At 44.9% G+C, this 20,636-nt stretch overlaps 1 protein-coding gene across 1 annotated transcript in view; it reads left to right on the top strand.

Annotated features, from left to right (window-relative positions):
• The first annotated feature begins 10,301 nt into the window (after positions 1 to 10,301).
• The window catches only part of Lipc (lipase C, hepatic type), a 126,333-nt gene continuing 115,998 nt past the window's right edge, over positions 10,302 to 20,636 (top strand). Inside the window, exon 1 of the mRNA XM_027411221.2 lies at positions 10,302 to 10,386. Coding sequence (XP_027267022.1) covers positions 10,302 to 10,386 — 85 coding nt within the window. The remainder of the gene's footprint in view (positions 10,387 to 20,636) is intronic.

Here is a 20,636-nt window from a genome sequence, read left to right as displayed (position 1 = left end):
CTCTCATGCCTTGTGTGCTGGTTAGTATTAAATGTCAATGTACCACCACCACATAAAATCACCTGAGAAGGGGGTCTAAATTGAGGAATTTCCTGGATCAGGTTAGCCTGTGGGCATATCTGGGGGCATGTCTTAAGAGTTGATTGGTGTGGGAAGACTCAGCCCATGGTGGGCAGCACCATTCCCTAGGCAGGGTCCCTGAACTGTATGAGAGTGAAGAAAGCTAGCAAACAGACTGCAGGGATGTGTTTATACTCTCTGCTCTTGACTGTAGATGTGCTGTGATTAGCTGCTTGAGTTCTTGCCTTGGCTTCCCCTCAAAGATGGCCTGTGACCTGGAATAGTTTAGTGACAGCAATATTTCTGTTCAGATCTCTGAACATGGCCTAGAGCTAGAGTCCCTTCCCTAGCCCTGCTCAGACAGAGCAAACCCTTACTGAGTGCCCTTTCCTCCACGCCCTGCCCCTCCCTCAGGCTTCACACTGTTGCAGACATCATCTCCCAGTTCCTCAGGACATTCACACTGACATTGGATCTGATGGGTCCAATTAAGAGTTCCCCTCTGAGATTGAAGAAATCCCCATTCCAACTAATCCAAAGGGAAAACACAAACTTCCCAGAAGCAGATATGTTAGACTTTTGACACTATGACTGGTACCTAAGAGAGACAATTTAAAATGAGGAAATGTTTGACTTGGCTCATAATTGTAGGAGTTTCAGCATATGGTCAGCCTGTTCTGTTATTATTGGAGCTGGGCTGAGGCAGAGTATCATTCTCACAGGGTGTGGAGGGGCAAAGCTGCTCAGCAAATGCTGTTCAGGAAGCAGGGTGGGGGAAGCCTGTGTTAGCCAGTGTTCCTCTTCCTCTTCATCCACTCCCTCTGTCTCCGGCCTACAGGATGGCACTGCTCACATTGGGGTGGGTCTACCCCCTTAGTCAACAGCCTTAGAAACTGACCTCATAGACACCCAGAAGTAGATGTTTCTCAACCAAGTCAAACTGACAGCCAAGATGAACCACCACAGCAGCTTCATGCCTCCTCCTCTTGGGAAGGGACTCCAGCTCCAACTCCTCTGGGTAGGGTCCAGCAAACAGTATTCTCTAGTGTTGGAAACATGATAGCAACAGAGCACATACATGCCACACTCTGTCCCTGGGACACAATACCCGGTGTTCAAGAGGCCAGGAATAGAGTCAGAGGGAAGTCCTGAATTACCTCACTCTGGTGAGTCACCTACAAACCTTGGTGTCCTGTTCTAGCAGCACTGGGAGACTTGAGGACCTTTCCCACTCCACCAATTTGTTTTCTCAAACTATTAACTATAGAACCTGAGCAAATGACTCATTTAAATTTATATGTAGAGTGGGCTGGTTGATGATACTTAATGAGAATTACTCCAAAATGAAAATGTGAATTCTACGTGTTGGGACAGTCCTAGTTAGCTTCAGTAGTCAACATGACACAGCCTAGAGCGATCTGAGAGTGCCTACATCAGATGGGCCTGTGGGGGGTCTACATGTCTTGATTTTTTTAACTGATACAGGAGGGCTCAGCCAACTGGGGGCAACACCATCCCTAGGCAAGTGATCCTGAGTCTTATAAGAAAGCTAGCTAAGCACAAGCCAAGGAGTGAGCCGTGGCATGTGTGTATAGATTGAAGAACAACTTGTAGGAAGGAGTTGGTTCTCTCCTACCATGTGGGTCCTGTGGATGGAACTCAGGTCATAAGGCTTGACAGCATGTGCCTTTTGCTGCTGAGCCGTCTCCAACCCTTGCTTTTAGAAGGCCCAGGCATGATTTTTCCCAAGGGTTCCACAGGAAATCAGATGTCAAATGATGTCATGGGAGCAGGTGTTTTGCAGCACAGCCTCATTCTGCCTACTTCCCATCAAACACAAACATGGGCCTTTGCTCTGAGTCCCCCCTCTTGGCTGTTTTTTTTATGAATTATGAATTTTATAACTTGCATAATTCCATCCCACTACCTACAATGTCTGCATATTTTTCTGCCATCTATTAATCTCCTGTGCTATTACAGGACTTATCTCTCTTAAATAGTTGAAAGAAGGCTGAAGAACCTTGTTTGAATGAGAGTGCATCAGAGAGATAGATAGATAGATAGATAGATAGATAGATAGATAGATAGATATGAATATATATATATGGAATACATATATTGTATTGTCTCTTGACAATTCCATTTTTAAGACCTTAGATGTGAAAATCTCACAAACAATTCCCACTCTACTTAATAAAAAGCGTTTTCATTGCATGAACTTTGAAATCAAACCTACATCATTCAAATCCCTTTCTACCTCTGACTAAAAGGAGGATTTAGGTAATTCTGTAATCTGTTTGTCTTTCATTTTTGCCCATGTGTAGAAGGGTAATCGTGTCTGAAGCCAGGGGCTCTTGCTGAGGCTCAGATGCACTCACAGAGAGTCTGGCATTGTGCAGGCACTTGGGAAGTTGGCCCCTACATTGTTAGCCCCTGGTATTAAGCATCTCTGGAGATCAACTACTAACTTGCCATCAATTGCTGAGAATAAAGGGAATAAATGGGAACTAATTCCCAGATTCTCGAAGCCATGAATTGCAGGTGCTTATCCTAAAAGGTCTTTGTGAGAATCTAAGTCAGACGGCATGAAGACCAGCTATCACAGAGAGGCATGGGTCATTTTGGTTTGATACCAGGGTGAGGACAATTCCCCTGGGGATGCCCCATGGTCAGGCGCACTGGAGCCTAGAAAGAGAGCAGGCAGCTCCATGCTGGCCTTCCTGCTCAAGCTCTACTCTTGGTCTACGACCATCAGCAACGGCAGCTGGTACCTCCATTTGTCTCTAAAGGACCTAGTACCCCATGCACAAGCAGCACCCATTCAGATATTTTTTAAAAATGCAGACAGAGAAGGCACTCCACAAATTCTACACCGTGCTTTCTCTCTTTCCCGCAAAGGAAGAGACTTCAGCAAACCTTAGGGAGAAGCAACCATCACTGCCCAAAGCAGAGAAAATCTATCTGGTCCCCTTTGCTTCTGAGTGTAACACAAAGAGAGGGAGAAAGGCTTTCCTTCTCCTGGGGGTGCCTAAGTCATAAAATGCATTACTAGTGTATAGCTTTTTGGTTTTTTGTTTTTGTTTCTGTTTTTTTCTGGTTTGTTTCACAGCCACAGCTAGAATTCTGATGAGTCAGTGGGCCTACCCAGATGGGAGGTCGGTAAATGAGCTTAAGGAGTGATCTCAGCCCTGCCCTCCTCTAGTGCTAAGGCAGAGAGGTTAGGAAATCACGTCAGCTCACACAGCCAGTTAGAGAAAAGCTGATATGAAAGCACACCCAGTCACCAGTGTGATCTTCTTGGATGAATAAATAGTTACTGCTACTGCTCAAAATGGTGAGATGGCTCAGAGGGTAAAGGTACTGGCCACCAACCCTGGTGACCTGACTTTAGTCAACAGAACCCAAAGGTGGAAGAAGAGAATTGACTCCCACAAGTTGTCCTCTAACCTCCACACGTGTGTCGTGAGTACTCACATGTATGCACACATTTACAAATTTACAAATATAAAAAAATAGTCTTCATACTCACAACACCTCATTCTTTCAAGTAGTCTAAAATAGGCTATGCATTCCTGCTTTCCCCTGCATTTATTTACTCATCCTTCGCCCCCCCCCCAAACATTGATAAGACAAGGGTCAAATTCCAGCCCAGTTCTTTTCCAAGTGAGGACATGTTCTCTGCCAAGGCACATTAATGAGGTTTTCCTGCGTCCTTGGCTGCACTTTGTTTGTTGTTGGTCACATAGTAAGAGAATGTTCACCCAGATCAATCTGTGACCTAATATAAACCTAGTCATTTTCTCCCAAGATCATTCCAGGCAGCCTGGAACCAGACAAGAATAAGAGAGGGTAGGGTCAGGATGGGGGGATGGCTCACTCAATAAAGTGATTGACTCACAAACACAAGGACCTGAGTTCAGCCCCCACAACTCACATAAAAAGCCAAGTGTGGTGGCCGATGCTTGTCACCACAGTGCTAGAGAGGTAGAGCCAGGAGAATTCGTGAGGCTCTCTGCCCAGTCATCCGTCCTAATCAGAGAATTCCAGATTCGGTGAGAGACTCTGTCTCAAAAATCCAAGTGGGTAGTGCTGAGGAATCATGCCTAAGGTTGAACTCTCTCTCTCTCTCTCTCTCTCTCTCTCTCTCTCTCTCTCTCTCTCTCTCTCTCTCTCTGTCTCTGTGTGTGTGTCTCACTTTCTCTTCTCTCTCTCACACACACGCACACATATGTACATGCACACGTATGTATCTGCACACACATGAACACAGTACACTATTTCCCTCGTAGTTGGACTCCCCTATGGTCCCTGCCTTCCCTGCTCTGGAATTTGCTCTTCTTCAGACCACAGAGTATTTATTTCCTGCTTCCTGATTAGTTTTCCTACTAACATGACTCTAAAGGAAAAGATTAATTTCAGGTCACCAAACACCAGACTCTTGAAATTACCACTTCTTTAAGAAGCTCATCAAATTAAAAGACAGCCAGAACTGGGAACGTTTTAAAAAGCCAATGATAAAAACATTATTTTACAAACCAAGGTGCAGTGTTACCCATATTAGAATGGCCTTTGAGGAGACATGTTAGAAGTGGATAATGACAGCAACTTCTTAGGGGTTTTGGTCTTCACAGTGAGGTTCTTGGGAGAAGCTGGCTAGATGTGGGCTGGAAAGGTAGCTCAGTTGATAGAGACCTGGTGGAGAATTTTTTTTCCCTTGGTTTTTCGAGACAGGGTTTCTCTGTGTAGCTTTGGAGCCTATCCCGGCACTCGCTCTGGAGACCAGGCTGGCCTTGAACTCCCAGATATCCACCTGCCACTACCTCCCAAGTGCTGGGATTAAAGGTGTGTGCCACCAACGCCCGGCTTTTTTTTTTCCTGGTGGAGAATTTGTGACACCCCAAGTTCCAGCTCCAGTATGACATAAACTTGGCCTTATGCCACACACTTGTTCCCCTGGCTCTTGGGAGATGAAGGCAAGATCAGAAGTTCAAGTCATCCTTGACTATAGCCTGGGATTCATGTGACCCAGAGACAAGTAGAGAAGAGAAGAGGGGAAAGAAGGAAGGAGGGAGGGAGAGAGTCTGTCTGTCTATGTCTGTCTGTCTGTCTTTTCCTGGGCGTGGAAAAGACTGAATGGATGTATTGAGTGTTTGGATACATTGAAGGTATCGAAGATAGAATAGTTGGACCCTGAAGGTCCAGGAGCAGCTCTGTCTTTCTAACACAGATGTATCTTCAACTGTGTTCATAAATGATTTTGAACACCCCCCAGCATGTGGACACTTATTTGCTTATGCATCATAGAACACTAGAAGCACACACAAAATAAATCTCCTGATGTGGTACAAAGAGAACTCTGCAGGTCTGCTGGCTTCACTATGCGTCTAAGCAGCTCCCTCTGAGGCAGTGGCTCGTGCTCCAGCGCTGGAGATGCTCTTTCCATTGTTCTCAGGATGAGCCCATGACTTGTCCTTTCTCTGAGTCCCTTCAATTGACTGTGGCTGTGGGAGCAGTCGGATGGTAGAACTACTGCTTTGCTGTCCCTGTCATGTTCATTTTGTAGAGCTATGATATTTTTACTCTTGATCCTCTGGGTGAATTTAAAACAATTTCAAACATAATAGGGGCTAGGGAGATGGCCCAATCATTAAGATGCAGCTGTTCAAGCACAAGGAGCTGAGTTCAGATCTCCAGCACCCATGTTTTAAAAAAAAAAAAATGTGCAAATGCCTATAATCTCTGCACTAGGGAGGTGGGGATGTAATTTTGTGGAGCTTGATGGCCATCCAATCTTGCTGAGTCTGTGAGCTCCAGGTTAAATGGGAGAGACCCTGTCTATAAATCAATAAATACCCAAGGTAGAGAGCTGGTGAGGAAAACATCCCATATCAGCTTCTACCCTCAACCAAACCCACACATATGCACACACACACACCAACACATGCACACATCACAATACCATCATCACTATCATCAAGATTGTTGAGGACTTTACATACATTCTTTCACTTAATCAGATTGGAGAGACATTAGTTCCATGGTATAGTCACAGCTAACTACAGTTGAGAACACTACCCAAGGGCACTCAGCTAGTAAGTACAAGACCAGGGATCTGAACCCAGACCTGATTCTCATCCTTGACTCTTGACTATGGATCACACTGCCTCCCAAATAAGTCACTGCAGTTTACCAGACCTCTTTTATGAACAAGGCACATACCCCGCATATAGATCTCCAACACTCATGGTGGACTTGTGTCTATAGAGGTGTGACTCTCAGTCCACAAATTCTGACATGTAAGTACCTTTGTTTTTTACAGCTCACCTGAATCTGTGACTCCAAATGCATGTTTTTAGGCATTCTTGGGTTTCTTCTCTCTACCCAACCCCCAGCTATACCATAGTTCTGGAGCAGACATAGCACTCAGTTATGAGTTGAGGGGAGAGCATCTGGCCCTCCATAATTTGCTCACATAGATGGATACTGAGTGTCTGCCAGTCTGTTCTATTGTCAACTTGACCTATTGACTTGGAAGACTCAGCCTAGCACCAACATCAGGCCAGGAATGCCCTTCTAGTATCTTCTAGCACAGGCAGAATGCTTTCCATCTGGGGTCTTCCTCCAAAGGTTTCTACAAAGCAAGGGATCATCCCCTCTGCTCTCAACTCCAGGGACAAGTCTCCCCTCCCCAACACCTCCCCACCCCAAGTTTGGGAGACTATCTTTCCAGTGATGGGAGGGTGGAAGATTCCTTCTCCCTTAGTATCCCTTTAAAACATTTTAGCCCAACTTGATTTCTCCATGTCCTATGACTCAAGTATGTGGTGCCATCAATAATAGGATCATACCATCAGGTTCTGGAGGATAACCAAGAGCAGGGGCAATAGCCAATGTTTGTAGAGCTTTTGGTGATTGATGGCTGCTGGGAGTCAGTTTTCTTTAGGGATGCAGTCCCAAAAGGATCTCTGTGCTCCTGTAGAATGTCTGACATCTGTGCATAAATCAGCAGCACTAAATAGACTCTGTGGGTTTTTTTTTTAAGAGAACGTGAAGTTGGGAATTAATGGTGGTTGTTCATCACCCCCCACAAGACTCCCTCCCCTCACAGCTCCTCGTCTCAATTAATTAAATTGGAGGAGAAGGAAAGGGGTGTATTTGATTAAAATGCATTGTATATATTATATACATGTATAAACACATTATATGCATATCATTTTATGTATGAAATTCAAACAATTAAAAAATAAATTTAGCCCATTGTTGGTATGGTTGGTTAGAGGTCCCCTGCCCTGGAAGAAAAACACAATGTAGACTTACATTACTTTATCCTTCTTAGGTGGGAGAAAGAGAGAAGGGACAAAGTAAGTGGAAATCTTAAATATTATCTCAGGCCGCCGTGCTATTCCCACTTTAGAGATGATAATAGATGCCACTGATGTTATTTAACCTTCTGCACAGACAGCAGATAGCAGAGCCCAGAAGGCTCCAGAAGCCACATGCTCCTTAGACTATGATCTTCTTGCCTGCTGGGAGAGGACACTACTCCTTATCACAGAGCATGGGATGGAGAGAAGAGAAATCTGGGGTGGAACAGGTGATGGAACTAAAAGAGCTAGAACAGCTTTGGAGGTTTCTTCCCCTGTAGAAAGTTTCTTTCTTTTCTTTTCTTTTATTTTATTTCTCTTAAAAATGTACTGATGGAGAATAGAGACTGAGGTGGGCAGACTTCCTGTTTTTGGTTGGTTCTCCTGCAGAGTGAGGTGGGGTTGGGAGTGGTTGTTGCAATATCCAGGAAAGAGGAGAGGAGAGCAAGGCAGTAGGAGAGGGACCCAAGCGGCTGATCAAGTAGTGGAAATTTCAGATACTGCTCAACCATGCAAAACAGGAAGGAGACAACCCAAAATTCAGGAACCCAGAACTCCAGCCCTGGCTCAGGATTCAGGAATCATGGGTCTTACTGGATGGTATCCATGTGTCAGGAAGGAAGCAGAGCCACAGAGTACCCAGGTTTGGGCTTGGAATCCAGACCATTCCCAGCTATATGCGCACATGCATGTGGGAAGCAAAGGTGGCATGGGGTGAAGCAAAGGTGGCATGGGGTGTCTTCCTCAATCATTCTCCACCTTGCTCTTTGAGACAGTCTCTCATTGGGACCTACAGCTTTCTACTTATGTGAGGCCTGCAGGCCAAGGGGATTGACCTAGCTCTGCCTCCCCAGCCCTGAGGTTACAAGAACATGCTCATGTCTGGATTTTTTTTTTTTTTTAACTAATGTGGAGTCAGGAGATCAAATTCAGATTCTCGTGTCTGCATAGCAAGCAGTTCCGTCACTGAGCTGTCTCCCCAGCCCTTCAGAGAGCTTTTAAGTCAGTCACTGGCAGACAGCAATGGACACTTTAACTGCCCGCTAACCATTTCCACAATCCACTGGGGTGGGGCGACTTAAGTGCCAACTCTGATTGCACAAAGCCAAATCTAATTGTTCATCACCCCCCACAAGACCCCTTCCCCTCACAGCTCCCTGTCTCAGTTCATGGCAGTAACTGCATTAATCCATTTGCTTAAACCAAAAGCCTCAGAGTCACTCTTCACTATTTTCCCACCTCCTCCTTCCCAGAAATCCATGGAATCTACTAGTTCTACTCCCAAAAACAATCCAGCCTCTATCCTGTCCTACCGTTACATTGCACCAGCCACCATCAAAGCTCCAGGCTCAGTCACAACGCCCTCTTCAATCGGCTGGTCTCTTTATCCTTGCTCATCTGCAGAACAACACAAATCATGTTACTTACTCTTTTGCTGCTATGTGTCTCTGAGTCTTTTACGTAAAAGCCGCAGACCTATGGATGCATCTCCCTGCTCACTAGCCATCTTTGTATTCTCAGAACACACCAAACATATTCCAACCTCAGGACCATTGCCCTAACTGGTCCAAAAACTCTTCCCCACAGAATCACTCCTTCACATCCCTCAAATCCTTTGCTTCAAGTTGAATTTCTGCACAAGAGTCACTCTGAGCACTCTATTTAAAAATCGCTATTTTCCCATTATCCCTGTTATTTCTTTACTTTTACTTCAGTTTTTGAGACAAGATGTCGTGTAGCACAGGCTGACTTTGAACTCACTGGGTAGCCAGAGATGACCTTGAATTCCTGATACTTCTGCCTCTACCTCCAAGTGCTGGTGTTACAGGCATGTGCCACGGTACGCACTGCATTAGAGATCCAACCAAGCACTCTGCCAACTGAGCCACGTTCCCAGTCACACAGTTCTCATACATGTACCTCTGCTTTATTATGTCTACTTTCTATCGCATAATTCTTCTCACCCCATGGTACATAAATTCCACAGGGACTGTAGTGCTTGTCTGTTTTATTCACTTAGCTATCTCAAAAGAACCGTGCGGGTTACACAGTGGTGTTCAATATACAGCATTTATTTGTTCAGTGTGGACATACAAAATAAATAAAATTTAAACAGCACCCGAGAGCCAAGAAATCTTGCAAGAGTTGCACACCGCGGCATCTTCCCCGAATGCTTTTGCCCAATGACCTTGCTTCCTAGCCCTCAGCTCTCGACTGAACATTAATTAACCCAGTGAGTGAGTTTATCCTGGGGTATCTCTCAACAGGGCTCTCAGCAAGACTCTGATCTTTGCTTCTCACCCAGTTCCTTCTTAACCTGAGCTCACCGGTTTCCAGCCCCTCTTTCAGCTGTAGAATTGTAGCTCCTCCACACTTACGTTGCAGCCATCTGGAACATGGCTGAATTCAACAAGAAGCAGAGTTCCTGGAAATTCGGCTCTTCTCTCTCTTTGGGGTCAGCCTACTATTTGAAACACCAGGTCCATGACACTTCCTCTCCTTCAAGGGACTTTAGAGGGAAACACAGGCAATGATGCAGAGGTCACCTACCCTACCTTTGAGAAAATATCCAAACACAACACACTAATTGATTGATTCTGAACTATGAGCTTGGTTCAAAAGGAAAAAAGACCTGGTGAGGTGTTTTATTTACAAAATCTATCAAAATAAAGTGTTTCTGTGGGTCATTCTTTTTGGTACTAGAAATTGTTAGATTTGGATTGGGGGAGGCAAAGAAAGTGTCCAAACACTAGGTAATATGTTTTAAGGTTAATAATTAATGGGGGCCTTCCCCAACTGAGTACCAAGAAGCATTCTGGTCTCTTTAGTTCTAGACATTAACAAGAAGACCTCGGACCCCAGGGTGAGACAAGAGAAATGGGAAGTCCCCTCCATGCCCCCATCTTCCTGGTTTTATGCATCTTTATCCAGTCAAGTGCCTGCGGACAAGGCTTGGGGACAGGTAGGAATTTATCTTTTCTCTAAAAACGGCTGTGGATTTTTCTTTATTGAACGTGTTGCAGAGATTGATGATGGGGGATGGAATTTGCTTCAGAACACAGAAAGTGGTTCTGTTAGTGGCGCCTAAGGCACCCAGTGCTGTTGCAGCACTTTATGAAAGGAACTGGATTTCCAAAAGGCTGCTCTGAGAACAGATACAGTAAAAAGCCCCCGCAACTAGCAGTGCGGCCTCTGGTATGGGGTGATATGGACACCATGCGAAAGAAGATTTGCTCAACAGACAATGATCTGAAAACTCGGGATCTTCCTAAGGGTTCATTTGGATTCTAATTTGCCATCGGGAGTGTGGTGTGCAATCAAATGCTCTGTCTTCCTGGGGTTGTGAATCAGCTTGCTCGCTCCAAAGAGAGGGGAATCAGAGTCCTATTTCTAGTCCAGTCTAAAGTAGAGATGTCATTGTATGTTTCCTAGTCGTTAGTTTTCTAACAAAGTTTTTTTCCTGGGCTAAAGAGCCACCAACAATTGTTTAGTCTGTGGCTTCATAAACTAAACTAATGGCCAAGGATACACTCACAAGTTCCATCAGGAAGATGGAATTGGGTTCCTACTGAATGGTGGTGAGTTAGATCAGCAAATGATGGGATTGAAATAACTGAACAATTAGACAGGGGTTTGGAACCTTACTTCTGTGCCCGTTGTCAACAAGATCTGGTGGTAGAGGCCCAAATTATTTTTAAAATTGGATTGATGGATGGATGGATGGATGGATGGATGGATGGATGGATGGATGGATGGGTTGATGGATAGATAAGTTAATTTGGAGACAGGGTCTATGTAGCTGTCTTAGGGTTTACTATTGCTGTGAAGAGACACCATGCTATGAAAACTTTTATAATGAAAACATTTAGTTGAGGGGGGCTTGATTACAGTTCAGAGGTTCAGTCTATTATGATCGTGATGGGAAGCATGGCAGTGTGCAGGCAGATGTGGTGATGGAGCTGAGAGTGTTACATCCTACAGGCAACAGGAAGTCAACTGATTGTCACACTGAGTGAAGCCTGAGAAATAGACCTCAAAGCCTGCCCCCATAGTGATACACTTCCTCCAACATGACCACACTTCCTCCAAGGCCACACCTCCTAAAAGTGACACTCCCTTTGGGGGCCATTTTCTTTCAAATTACCACAGTAACCAAGCTGGCCTCAACCTTGAGGTCCTCGTGAGCACTGGGGTAACAGACTTGAGCCTCTACATCTGCCAGAGACTTAGACTTTCCTTTCCTCAAAGGCTATGCTTGGGGCTGGAAAGATGGGAAAGTGGTTAAGAGTTCTTGCTACTCTTCCAGAGGACCCACGTCCAGCTCCCAGCACCCATACCAGGTAGCTCACTCACAATTCCCTGTAACTCCAGGGACCTGACACTCTTCTGGCCTCAACAGACTCTGGCACTTATGTGGTGCACCATCCTAGGTTTCTATTGTTGTGATAAACACCATGACAAAAAGTAACCTGTGGAGGGAAGGGTTTAGTTCAGCTTACATGCTCCAATCATGAAGGGAAACCAGGGCAGGATCTGGAGGCAGGAACTGAAGCAGAGGCTTGGGAGTAACAGGACTTAATGGGTTGCTCCTCCTGGCTTATTGAGCCTGTTTTCTAACAGCACCATGGACCACTAGCCCAGGAGTGGCACCACCCACAATGAACTGGGCTCCCCCACATCCATCATCAATCAAGAAAATGTGTCAAAGGCTTGCCCACAGGCCAATCTGGTGGTGGCATTTTCTTGGCTTTAGTTCCTCTAGCCTGTATCAAGTTGACAAAACTAGCCAGCACATGCAAGCAAGCACGCATGTGCCTGTGCACGCGCGCGCGCGCGCGCGCGCGCGCACACACACACACACACAATCTTTTTTTAAAAAAATCCTATTTTTGAAGAGAGCTCAAAAAAATTGAGAATCAATGACTTATTGATGGGTTGTGTACCTGAAAATTTCAGAAAGTCTTTTCTCTTTAAAAAAAAAAGTTGTTCTTATGAAGTTATTACTTCATAGCCCACGTCAGTTATTATTAATTTTGTATTAATTACTTCTGCTTACTGATCATTTTATGTGCCATGTATAATGTTAGTATTTTGCTTAGATCATCTTATTCTTAATGTCCTGTCTAAAAATAGCCCTCACATCATAATTTAGATCCATTGAAGTAAAAAATCTGATGATTTTATGCTTTGTATTTTTATTGACTTCTATACTTGAATTGAAATATTAAAGAATGAATAAGTTAAATCAGTTGGTAGCAACAGCAGTGAATGTCACTTTTTTGCTCTTTACACATCCATTAAAATGGAGAATAAATATGGACCCACAGAGCAGATAACATTGTCCACCATAGAGAGTCAGCTGATTCTTGCAGAAGCAGTAGAATTATAAAATGTACTCACAGTCTTATCAATATCTTGGTCTGTCTTGAGAGAGAGAGAGAGAGAGAGAGAGAGAGAGAGAGAGAGAGAGAGGGAGGGAGGGAGGGAGGGAGAATGGGATAAGACTAGGGACCAAAACAGAAACAATGCTTTTCCACTTTTCAGGCAGAATTTTTTATGTAGGATGGAAAACTATATAAAATGAATCTGGAGAAAGATCAATGAGAGAAAGAAAGGAGTATTAACCATCTATCTACCCAGTTAACAACTTTTTTTTTTTTGAGAATTACTGGGTATTATGAAATGTGCAAGGGATGGACATAATCTGCTCATAAAGATGTGTGATGATTATGAAGATCATTTTACAACTACCCTGTGGTTGCAGATGTAATGGAGGCCAGGATGTGATCAGACGGTAACAAGCAGAGTCAGGGTGTAGTCAGATGAAATGAGTAGAGCCGGGGTGTGGTCAGACGGCAGCAAGCAGAGAAGATTAGCTTGGGTCTAATCCACAGTGGATGGAAGTTGACAGAATTTTATGGAGAAGTTGCTCTTTAATCCAAACCCTGAAGCTAAGTCTAGATGTGGAGACGGAATGCTGAGGAAGGGAAAGAATTTGAAGTACAAAAATTACACGTGGCCAGGAAGGCGCCTCCTGATCAAGATGTTGATCTTTAGTCTCTGGATTCACAGAGGGTCAGGTTTTCTCTGCCTCTTGCCCAAGAATATTGTATTTTGTTTTTACTGAAATGTATATTATATATTAATGCAATATATATACTATATGGATATATATTATGTATATACAATATGTATATGCCATGTATATATACTTATGCATTATATATATATATATATATATTATGTATATATACTATATACAAAATAATGTAACAGGACAACACACCTGTAGCTGTAGCACTGGGGAATTTAAAACAGGAAGACTGCTCTGAGTTTGAGACCAACTTGAGCTATACAGTGAGACCCTATCTCACAAAAGGGGGAGGGTGGGGAGGGAAGAAAGTCCTCAAAGAATGTCCACAAACTGAACTCACACCCCCAAAGCCTACCTTGAGAACCCCTTAAGACTAAACGTGTCATTGGGGACTTTTTCCTTCATGAGAAGTCCCTTGAGCTCTCAGACTAGCCTTCTTTTATTTAGAGTTGAGGGCCATCCATATTCTTCCAGGTGATTCATCCATTCTCTTTGCTGGTGTCATTATGTAACTACACCTGACTTCATTCACCCATCCTACTGTCATGTACTAACTGCTATTGCCATTGAGATTTGGGATATGGAAGTAATCCATGACAAGGAAGTTTGACATCCACCCTACCCCACCCAACCCCCATGTCTTGGCACTATCTGGATTTTTCTCAACAGTCTCCTCATCCTGCTGTTTTTCCAGGTCCTGGTTTATCCAAAAGCGGAGGGAATTAGTGCTAATTAGCCGTGGGTGACCTCAGTGCAGAGGGTAAGGGTCAGGCAGCCTCTGGTCCTAGGAAAGCAAAATTTTCTCTTCAGGATGTAAACTCATCTGTCAGTGTGTGCTGGTATAGTGTCCTTCTGTGGAAACTACAGGACCACCAGCATCCCATGGTGGAGCTCTCCAGCAAATGGCTCTCAGTGGGGGCGACTTTGCCCTCCTGGGAACATCCAGCAGTGTCTGGAAGCATTTTCCACTGTACACCATGGAGAGAGCACTTCTCCAGCTTCCAGCAGGCAGAGGCCAGATATGCCAGATGTGCCACAGTCATCCTGTTGTACACAGGAGGGTCCCACAACAATGCATCACGGGACCCACAATGCCAAGTCAACATCAAACTTCAGGTTCAGTTGGTAAAGTGCTTGTCACACAAGCCATGAGGACTAAGATCAAAACTTCATATAAAGCCAAACATGGTGGCACACATTTGTAATCTCAGAGCTCCTGCAGTGGGATGAGAGGTAGTGACAGAAGGAGCTCCAGAAGCTGATTAACATGGCATCTGAAATGGCGAGCAATGAGATCCTGTCTCAAGCAAGGGAGAAAGCCAAGGACCAACACCTGAGGTTGTTCCCAACCTCTACACATGCTATGCCCTCCCACACGAATGCACATTCTACTTATGCAGTCTTGGAGCTCAGAAACAAGTGACTGTGCTCCATGTGAGCATGCGGTGGCTCGGAATCCTGTCCCTCTCAGGCACATTTCACGTCTCCAACCTTCCTGGTTCTTAATGACCATCCACATTTAAACAGGAAGCTAAAAATTAAAGTGGCAGGGTAGAGATTGTAAAGATGAAACTTCAGGAGTCATATGACTTCAATTCTGTTTCCTTATATGATACCTACCCACTAAGACTTTTTTTGTTTGTGTTTAACATTTATGAATAAGACAGATAGTGAACTATAAAGTTTAGGAATTTGCTTGGCAAGTAAAAATTTGAGCTCACCTGGACACATGGGGAAGGGCCTAGGCCTGGCCCAGGATGATGTGGTAGACATTGGGGAGCTCCTTTTGAGGGCCTTACCCTGCCTGGGGAGTGGAGGGGGGATGGCTAGGGGCAGGTGGGATGTTGGGGGGGAGTGAGAGGGAAAGGGAGAAGAGATTGACATGTGAAGCAAGCTTGTTCCTAATTTGAACTAATAAAATAAAATTTAAAAAAAAGTTATAAAAAGAAAAGAAAATTGAGCTTACACCAGAGTACTTTTATCATATTTGAATATCTTAAAGTTTAAAGTTTAATCTTTTTTTAAAAAAAAACCTATCCATTGCTTTAAACTAAAGAATGAGTTGAGAAAATTGTCACTACTTTTGCATAAATATTACTGAAAATATCTTTATATTATGGACATAAGGGAATTAAAATGATCCATCGACGTGTCAGATCCAAAGCATGAGACAGCCCACTGAGTGTAACGAAGGTGATCAGACATGGGTGTATAAGTTTTCTCCATCACAGCGTGGCGTACGATGAGTCCCACTGGAGAGAAGTGAGTGTGGAGGAGCTCATTTCTAACCGAGAAGAAGGCACCTGGAGGTGGGGGGTGTAAGTGGAGTCTTGCAGGCTGCCATTGGCAGGGGCGGGGGTTGGGGGCGAAGCAAGGCATTCCTCGTGCAGAGGCACAGGTTTGGAGCTGATGGTTGCCTGTGTCTTTCAAGCCTGACTATCGTCTGAGAGTAAATTATCTAGGGACAAGGAGGGAGAGACAGAGCGAGAGAGGGGGGAACAAAGGAGATGGAGGAGGGGATGAGCCGTAGGAAGAAGAGGAGGAGGAGGCAAAGGAAATGAAGGAAGAAATGGAGATGGGGAGGAGGAGTTGGAGGACGGAGGAGAGAGAGATCATATGTGAGCACATGCTCAGGGCTGGTTAAACTGCAACACACTGGAGTCAACCACCAGTGGGAGGGTACCAGCAATTGCTAAGTCCACCATTAAATTAAAATGCCCACTACCTAAAGTCTCAGAAAGTTTGGGGGCTGGCAATGATGGGATTCTGGAATAAATGGCTTATTTTTGACCCTGAGATGTTCATAGTTCAACACTAGGGATCTTCATTCAGTCCAGGTGGTGAGTTTCAGAATTCAAAACCCTCCTGAGATGACACAAGACTGTGCGTAACGTGTGTTTTGAGCAGGGGATAGATGGTTTTTGCCTATTGGTAAAGGTCACCTCTTGGTAAATTGTGAAAGGGACCTCAAAAAAGAAAGTTCAAAAACAATTTATCTTGCTTCTTTTAAAAGTAAGTACAAGGCATTTTCACATGAAATAGCAAGGCAGAAAAACAGGATGGAATATCTAACATATTGAATCATTCTATGAAAAGTCTACTTATGTATCTCACTAGAGCTTGGAAGCTTCTCTGAAAGTATACAGAGTTTTAAAGCCATGGTGTGCTCTTTGGGGGCATGAGTGAGACGTGGATGCATAAGAATAAAGGAAGGGAGGGAGGAGAGATGAGAGGGAGGAAAGAAGGGAGGGGAGGAGGGAGGAAGAGGGGAAAGCAGGCAGGCTGGCTGGCTGGCTGGTTACCTACAATTGGCTTAGACTGGGAGGTATCTCAGTGGCTGTCTAGTATATGATTGGGTTTGATCCCCAACTGGGAAGGAGGTAGATTAGCCTTGGGTTTGTCCTCCTGACAAGAGGGCCACTAGAAAAGAGCGATCTTGCACTGACAATTCAGACCTGTTACCTCCACTAATCTTTGCAGGCCCAGGAAGCCTCAGATTACCTCCCCAAGGAGAACTGCTAGCTCCCCACTTGTAACTACTCTTAGGGGAGATAAGCAGAAATGCAACGCATACCTCCAGATGAACACACCCACCGTTCCACAGCAGCTGGGGACCAGCCCCCAGCATTCTACAGGAATGCCCCTTCCTCTTCAAGAGACTCTCCTACCCACCAGCAAATGCCTTGGCCCTGCAGTCCAGTGGGTCCAGAACCTTCCTGATGGATGTCACCTAGATAGGGCAAGCCAGGGATCAGAGGACAGACATGTGACTTTCACCCTGCCTGCCTTCCATAGGGACATAGCTCTGTACAAGGAGCAACTGCTGTGCCACTGAAGGCCTTAGGCCTGCAAACTGACCTAAAAACACAAATTGCCCAGAGAGCACCCAGCCAAAAGCCAAAATTGGGTATCTAGATTCCCACTATTGTCTTCCCCTCCCTCTGCCCTATTTAACACACCAGCTGCCATGTCGGGTACTCACAGGCGACTCAGCAGGAAGACAGGCTGCCCTGATTTAGGACTGGTCCACAGACAGGGCAGAGCAGTCCCAAATACATCCTCCAAGATTATACTTCTGACGCCATACCGATGTAGTCTACACAGGGCAAAGGGGCCAGCAGTTCTCACTGACAGAAAGGTGGCTGGCCACTGATTTCAAGGAGGGTACCGTTTTAGAGTGGAGCCGTCTCCGTGAAGAACTGGGGTGCAGCCTGCCAGGAAATGGGGTTAGCTAGGGGTGGGCAGGACATCCAGACCCCTGTCAAGAGACTACAGGCACCATAGACGGACTTTGGGCACAGTGAGAGATCCAATCTTGCATGGGGCAGAGGAGCCACGATAACTTTGGCAGTGCTGCGGTGCTGGGGTTCACACTCAGGCACAGGACTAGGGTGCCTGTGGGGCTGCTCCAGAGAAGGTGCAGTTCTCAGTCACTGACACTAGGGAGCGCAGTGACGTTTCCTTGGCTTCTGGAAAGGCGAAGCTATTAGCTTAATCTACTATTTATTCTCTGTTTATAATTGTACTTCCAGAAACACTCAGTTTTTATTTTTCCCAGTGGGGCTGGGACTGGAGGGTGGGGAGCCAAGAGACTCCAAGTTGGGGCAGGGTGGCCTCCCTGAACACATTTTCACCTCTATACTCCGGTCTTCACATTCACACACACCAGCTCACTTTTGGGATCTGTTACCCAGGAGGGTGGTGTGGGTTTAGAAAGACATGTTCGTGACAGCACAAGTCCTATTTATGTTACAACATCAGGTGAGAAAAAGGCAGTGTGCTTAACTGAATTTGAATTTGTCCTGTAATTACAATTGTGTGAAACTATATTTGAAAGGTTGAAAGGTAGGGAAAGGCAAGAAAACATTGGAAGAAAAAATGCACAGAAAAAAATGCTCTACTCTCGTTGGGTTTATGTCTAAACTTTTATCTCTTTCAGATTTGATGTAATATGTAGTAATGGTTACTTTAAGGATCTTAATGATTTGAAAGTGTATCAGCTTCACTATGATGGAACGAAGGGTTTGACCAGAACAGTGGAACTCTGAAAACACCTGGAGGATTTGTTAAGTAAGATTCCTAGGGGCTGGAGAGATGGAGCAGAGGCTCAGAGCACTTGCTACTCTCTCAAAGACTCAAGTTCAGTTCCCAGCACCCACACTGCCTGTGACTCACAACTGCCCGTGACTCCAGTTCTAGGAGACTAACACCCTCGTCTGGCCTCCTCAGGCATTCCAAGTCAAGTAACACATATTTGGTCTCTCCTTCACCCAGAAATCACCAACTCCATGAAAGAGTGCTGGTGGGCCCAATTTTCCAAATCTATATTAAATCCAACATATTCATAAAAAAATGTATTCTTCTAAAATAAAACATCTGCAAGCTGAAAAGAAAGTATTTCTTGAAGAGAAACTTCCAGGCTGACTGAGACTCACTGGTGATGACAGAAAAACTGTCATCACAGCAGCCCTGAGCCACTCCTTGCCACCCTGAAAATACGCTCTAGGACATTCTTTTCACATGAGGTGGGCATTAGCAGAACTGGGCAGGGCCTGTGAGCTCTCAAATGGGAAGGACCACCCTGCCCACAATTAAGCAAAACTTTCTGATGTCAGATCTTCCAACTCCCTAGTTCTAAGAGGAACCAACATAGTAGAAAAAAATCTACCAGTTTATATGGAAACATAAAATCAACAGCATCAAATGGCAGTGTTTATTGACCACCCACTACATTCCAAGCCCCAAGGTCAGTAGAAAATCACCATTTCCTTACCACAAAGCCTCAGTATCCCAGAGTCCAGCCCCTTAGAGGAGTATGGATGCGACCACTTCAATTCAATATAGTAAGTGTACAAATGTGTGTTGTGCTGAGAGCTCTGAGCCAAGAATGGTCAGCCAACAAGGCAATTCAGAGAAGAAGTACTTGATTTATTGGGGCGGGGTGTTTATGTGTATCCTGCATGTATGTCTGTGCACCATGTTGCATGCAGTACCCAAGAAGGCCAGAAGATGGCATCAGATCCTCTGGAACTAGAAATGCAGACAGATGTGAGCTGTCAGGTGTGTTCTGGGAACTGATCCCAGGTCTTACACCAGAGTAGCCAGTGCTCTTAACCATTGAGCCATCTCTCAAGCCCGATTCAAGTCAAAAAAGGAAAAGAAGTAGAATAATATTATAAGGAAAAAGTATGAACCAGTCTTGACTTCAAGGGTTGGAAGAAAAAAAAAGGAAAATAAAATTGAGAATCCGTGAGACTTAAGTATGGCCCCGAGTGAGACACGGTAAAAGAAGTGAGCAGAAGCAAAGACCTCCAAGTCCACCCTGAGGAGCTTGATCCTGATCCTGGAGGCCGTGCTGCCCAGATGCAGGCTGGCATTTGAGAAGGGGGTGGGGTGCAGCTTGCTAGCTGCCTTCTCAGGCTGCCTGGAGAACCTTATCTCCCAGCCTGGCTGAAACCCTGACCACTCCCTTCTGGAGAGCAATGATAGCAGCAGGAAAGGACAAGGGCGGGGTCCTGTGCTCACCAGTTTTGCCATCTCACTGGGCCCTCACACAAACATTCAGCTCTGCCTTAAAGCAAGCCCCAGCTTTGGGCGGATCTCTTTGAAGTATTCTTGTTCATTGCTATTCCAAACACTAAGTCACAGGAGGGAGTCCCATGAAACTGAACCAGGATCACATAGGAATCTTCCATCTTAAAATCCCCATACTGGGAAAAGACAGTCATGTGTGGATTTCACACTGTACTAGCTTACTGACCAATAGTAATTTTACATTGGAATGTTCACTCCCAGCTGCGTTGGCCCACTGAGTTCTCGACGTAACCCTGTAAACAATATCAGAAAGGCACAAACATGTTCAGATGTTGATTCTTACCTACTGTCTCAGTTACTTCTCTCATTGCTGAGACAAAAGTACCTTACAAAATGAACTTAAGGAAAGGGGTTTATTTTGGCTCATAGTTTTACAGTCCTCGTGTCACAGACAACATGGCAGCAGGAGCACAAGGTGACAATGGATCCACAGTCAGGAAGGAGAGAGATGAATGCTGGTGACTGCTTGATTTCTTTTTTCATTCAGTCTGGGACCCAAAGCTATGGGATGGTGCTGCCCACAT

The sequence above is a fragment of the Cricetulus griseus genome, chromosome 4 (assembly GCF_003668045.3).
Source record: "Cricetulus griseus strain 17A/GY chromosome 4, alternate assembly CriGri-PICRH-1.0, whole genome shotgun sequence".
In the NCBI taxonomy this organism is placed as follows: domain Eukaryota; kingdom Metazoa; phylum Chordata; class Mammalia; order Rodentia; family Cricetidae; genus Cricetulus; species Cricetulus griseus.
Note: the sequence above shows the minus strand (reverse complement) of the source record. Positions and strands in the feature narration are given on the sequence as shown.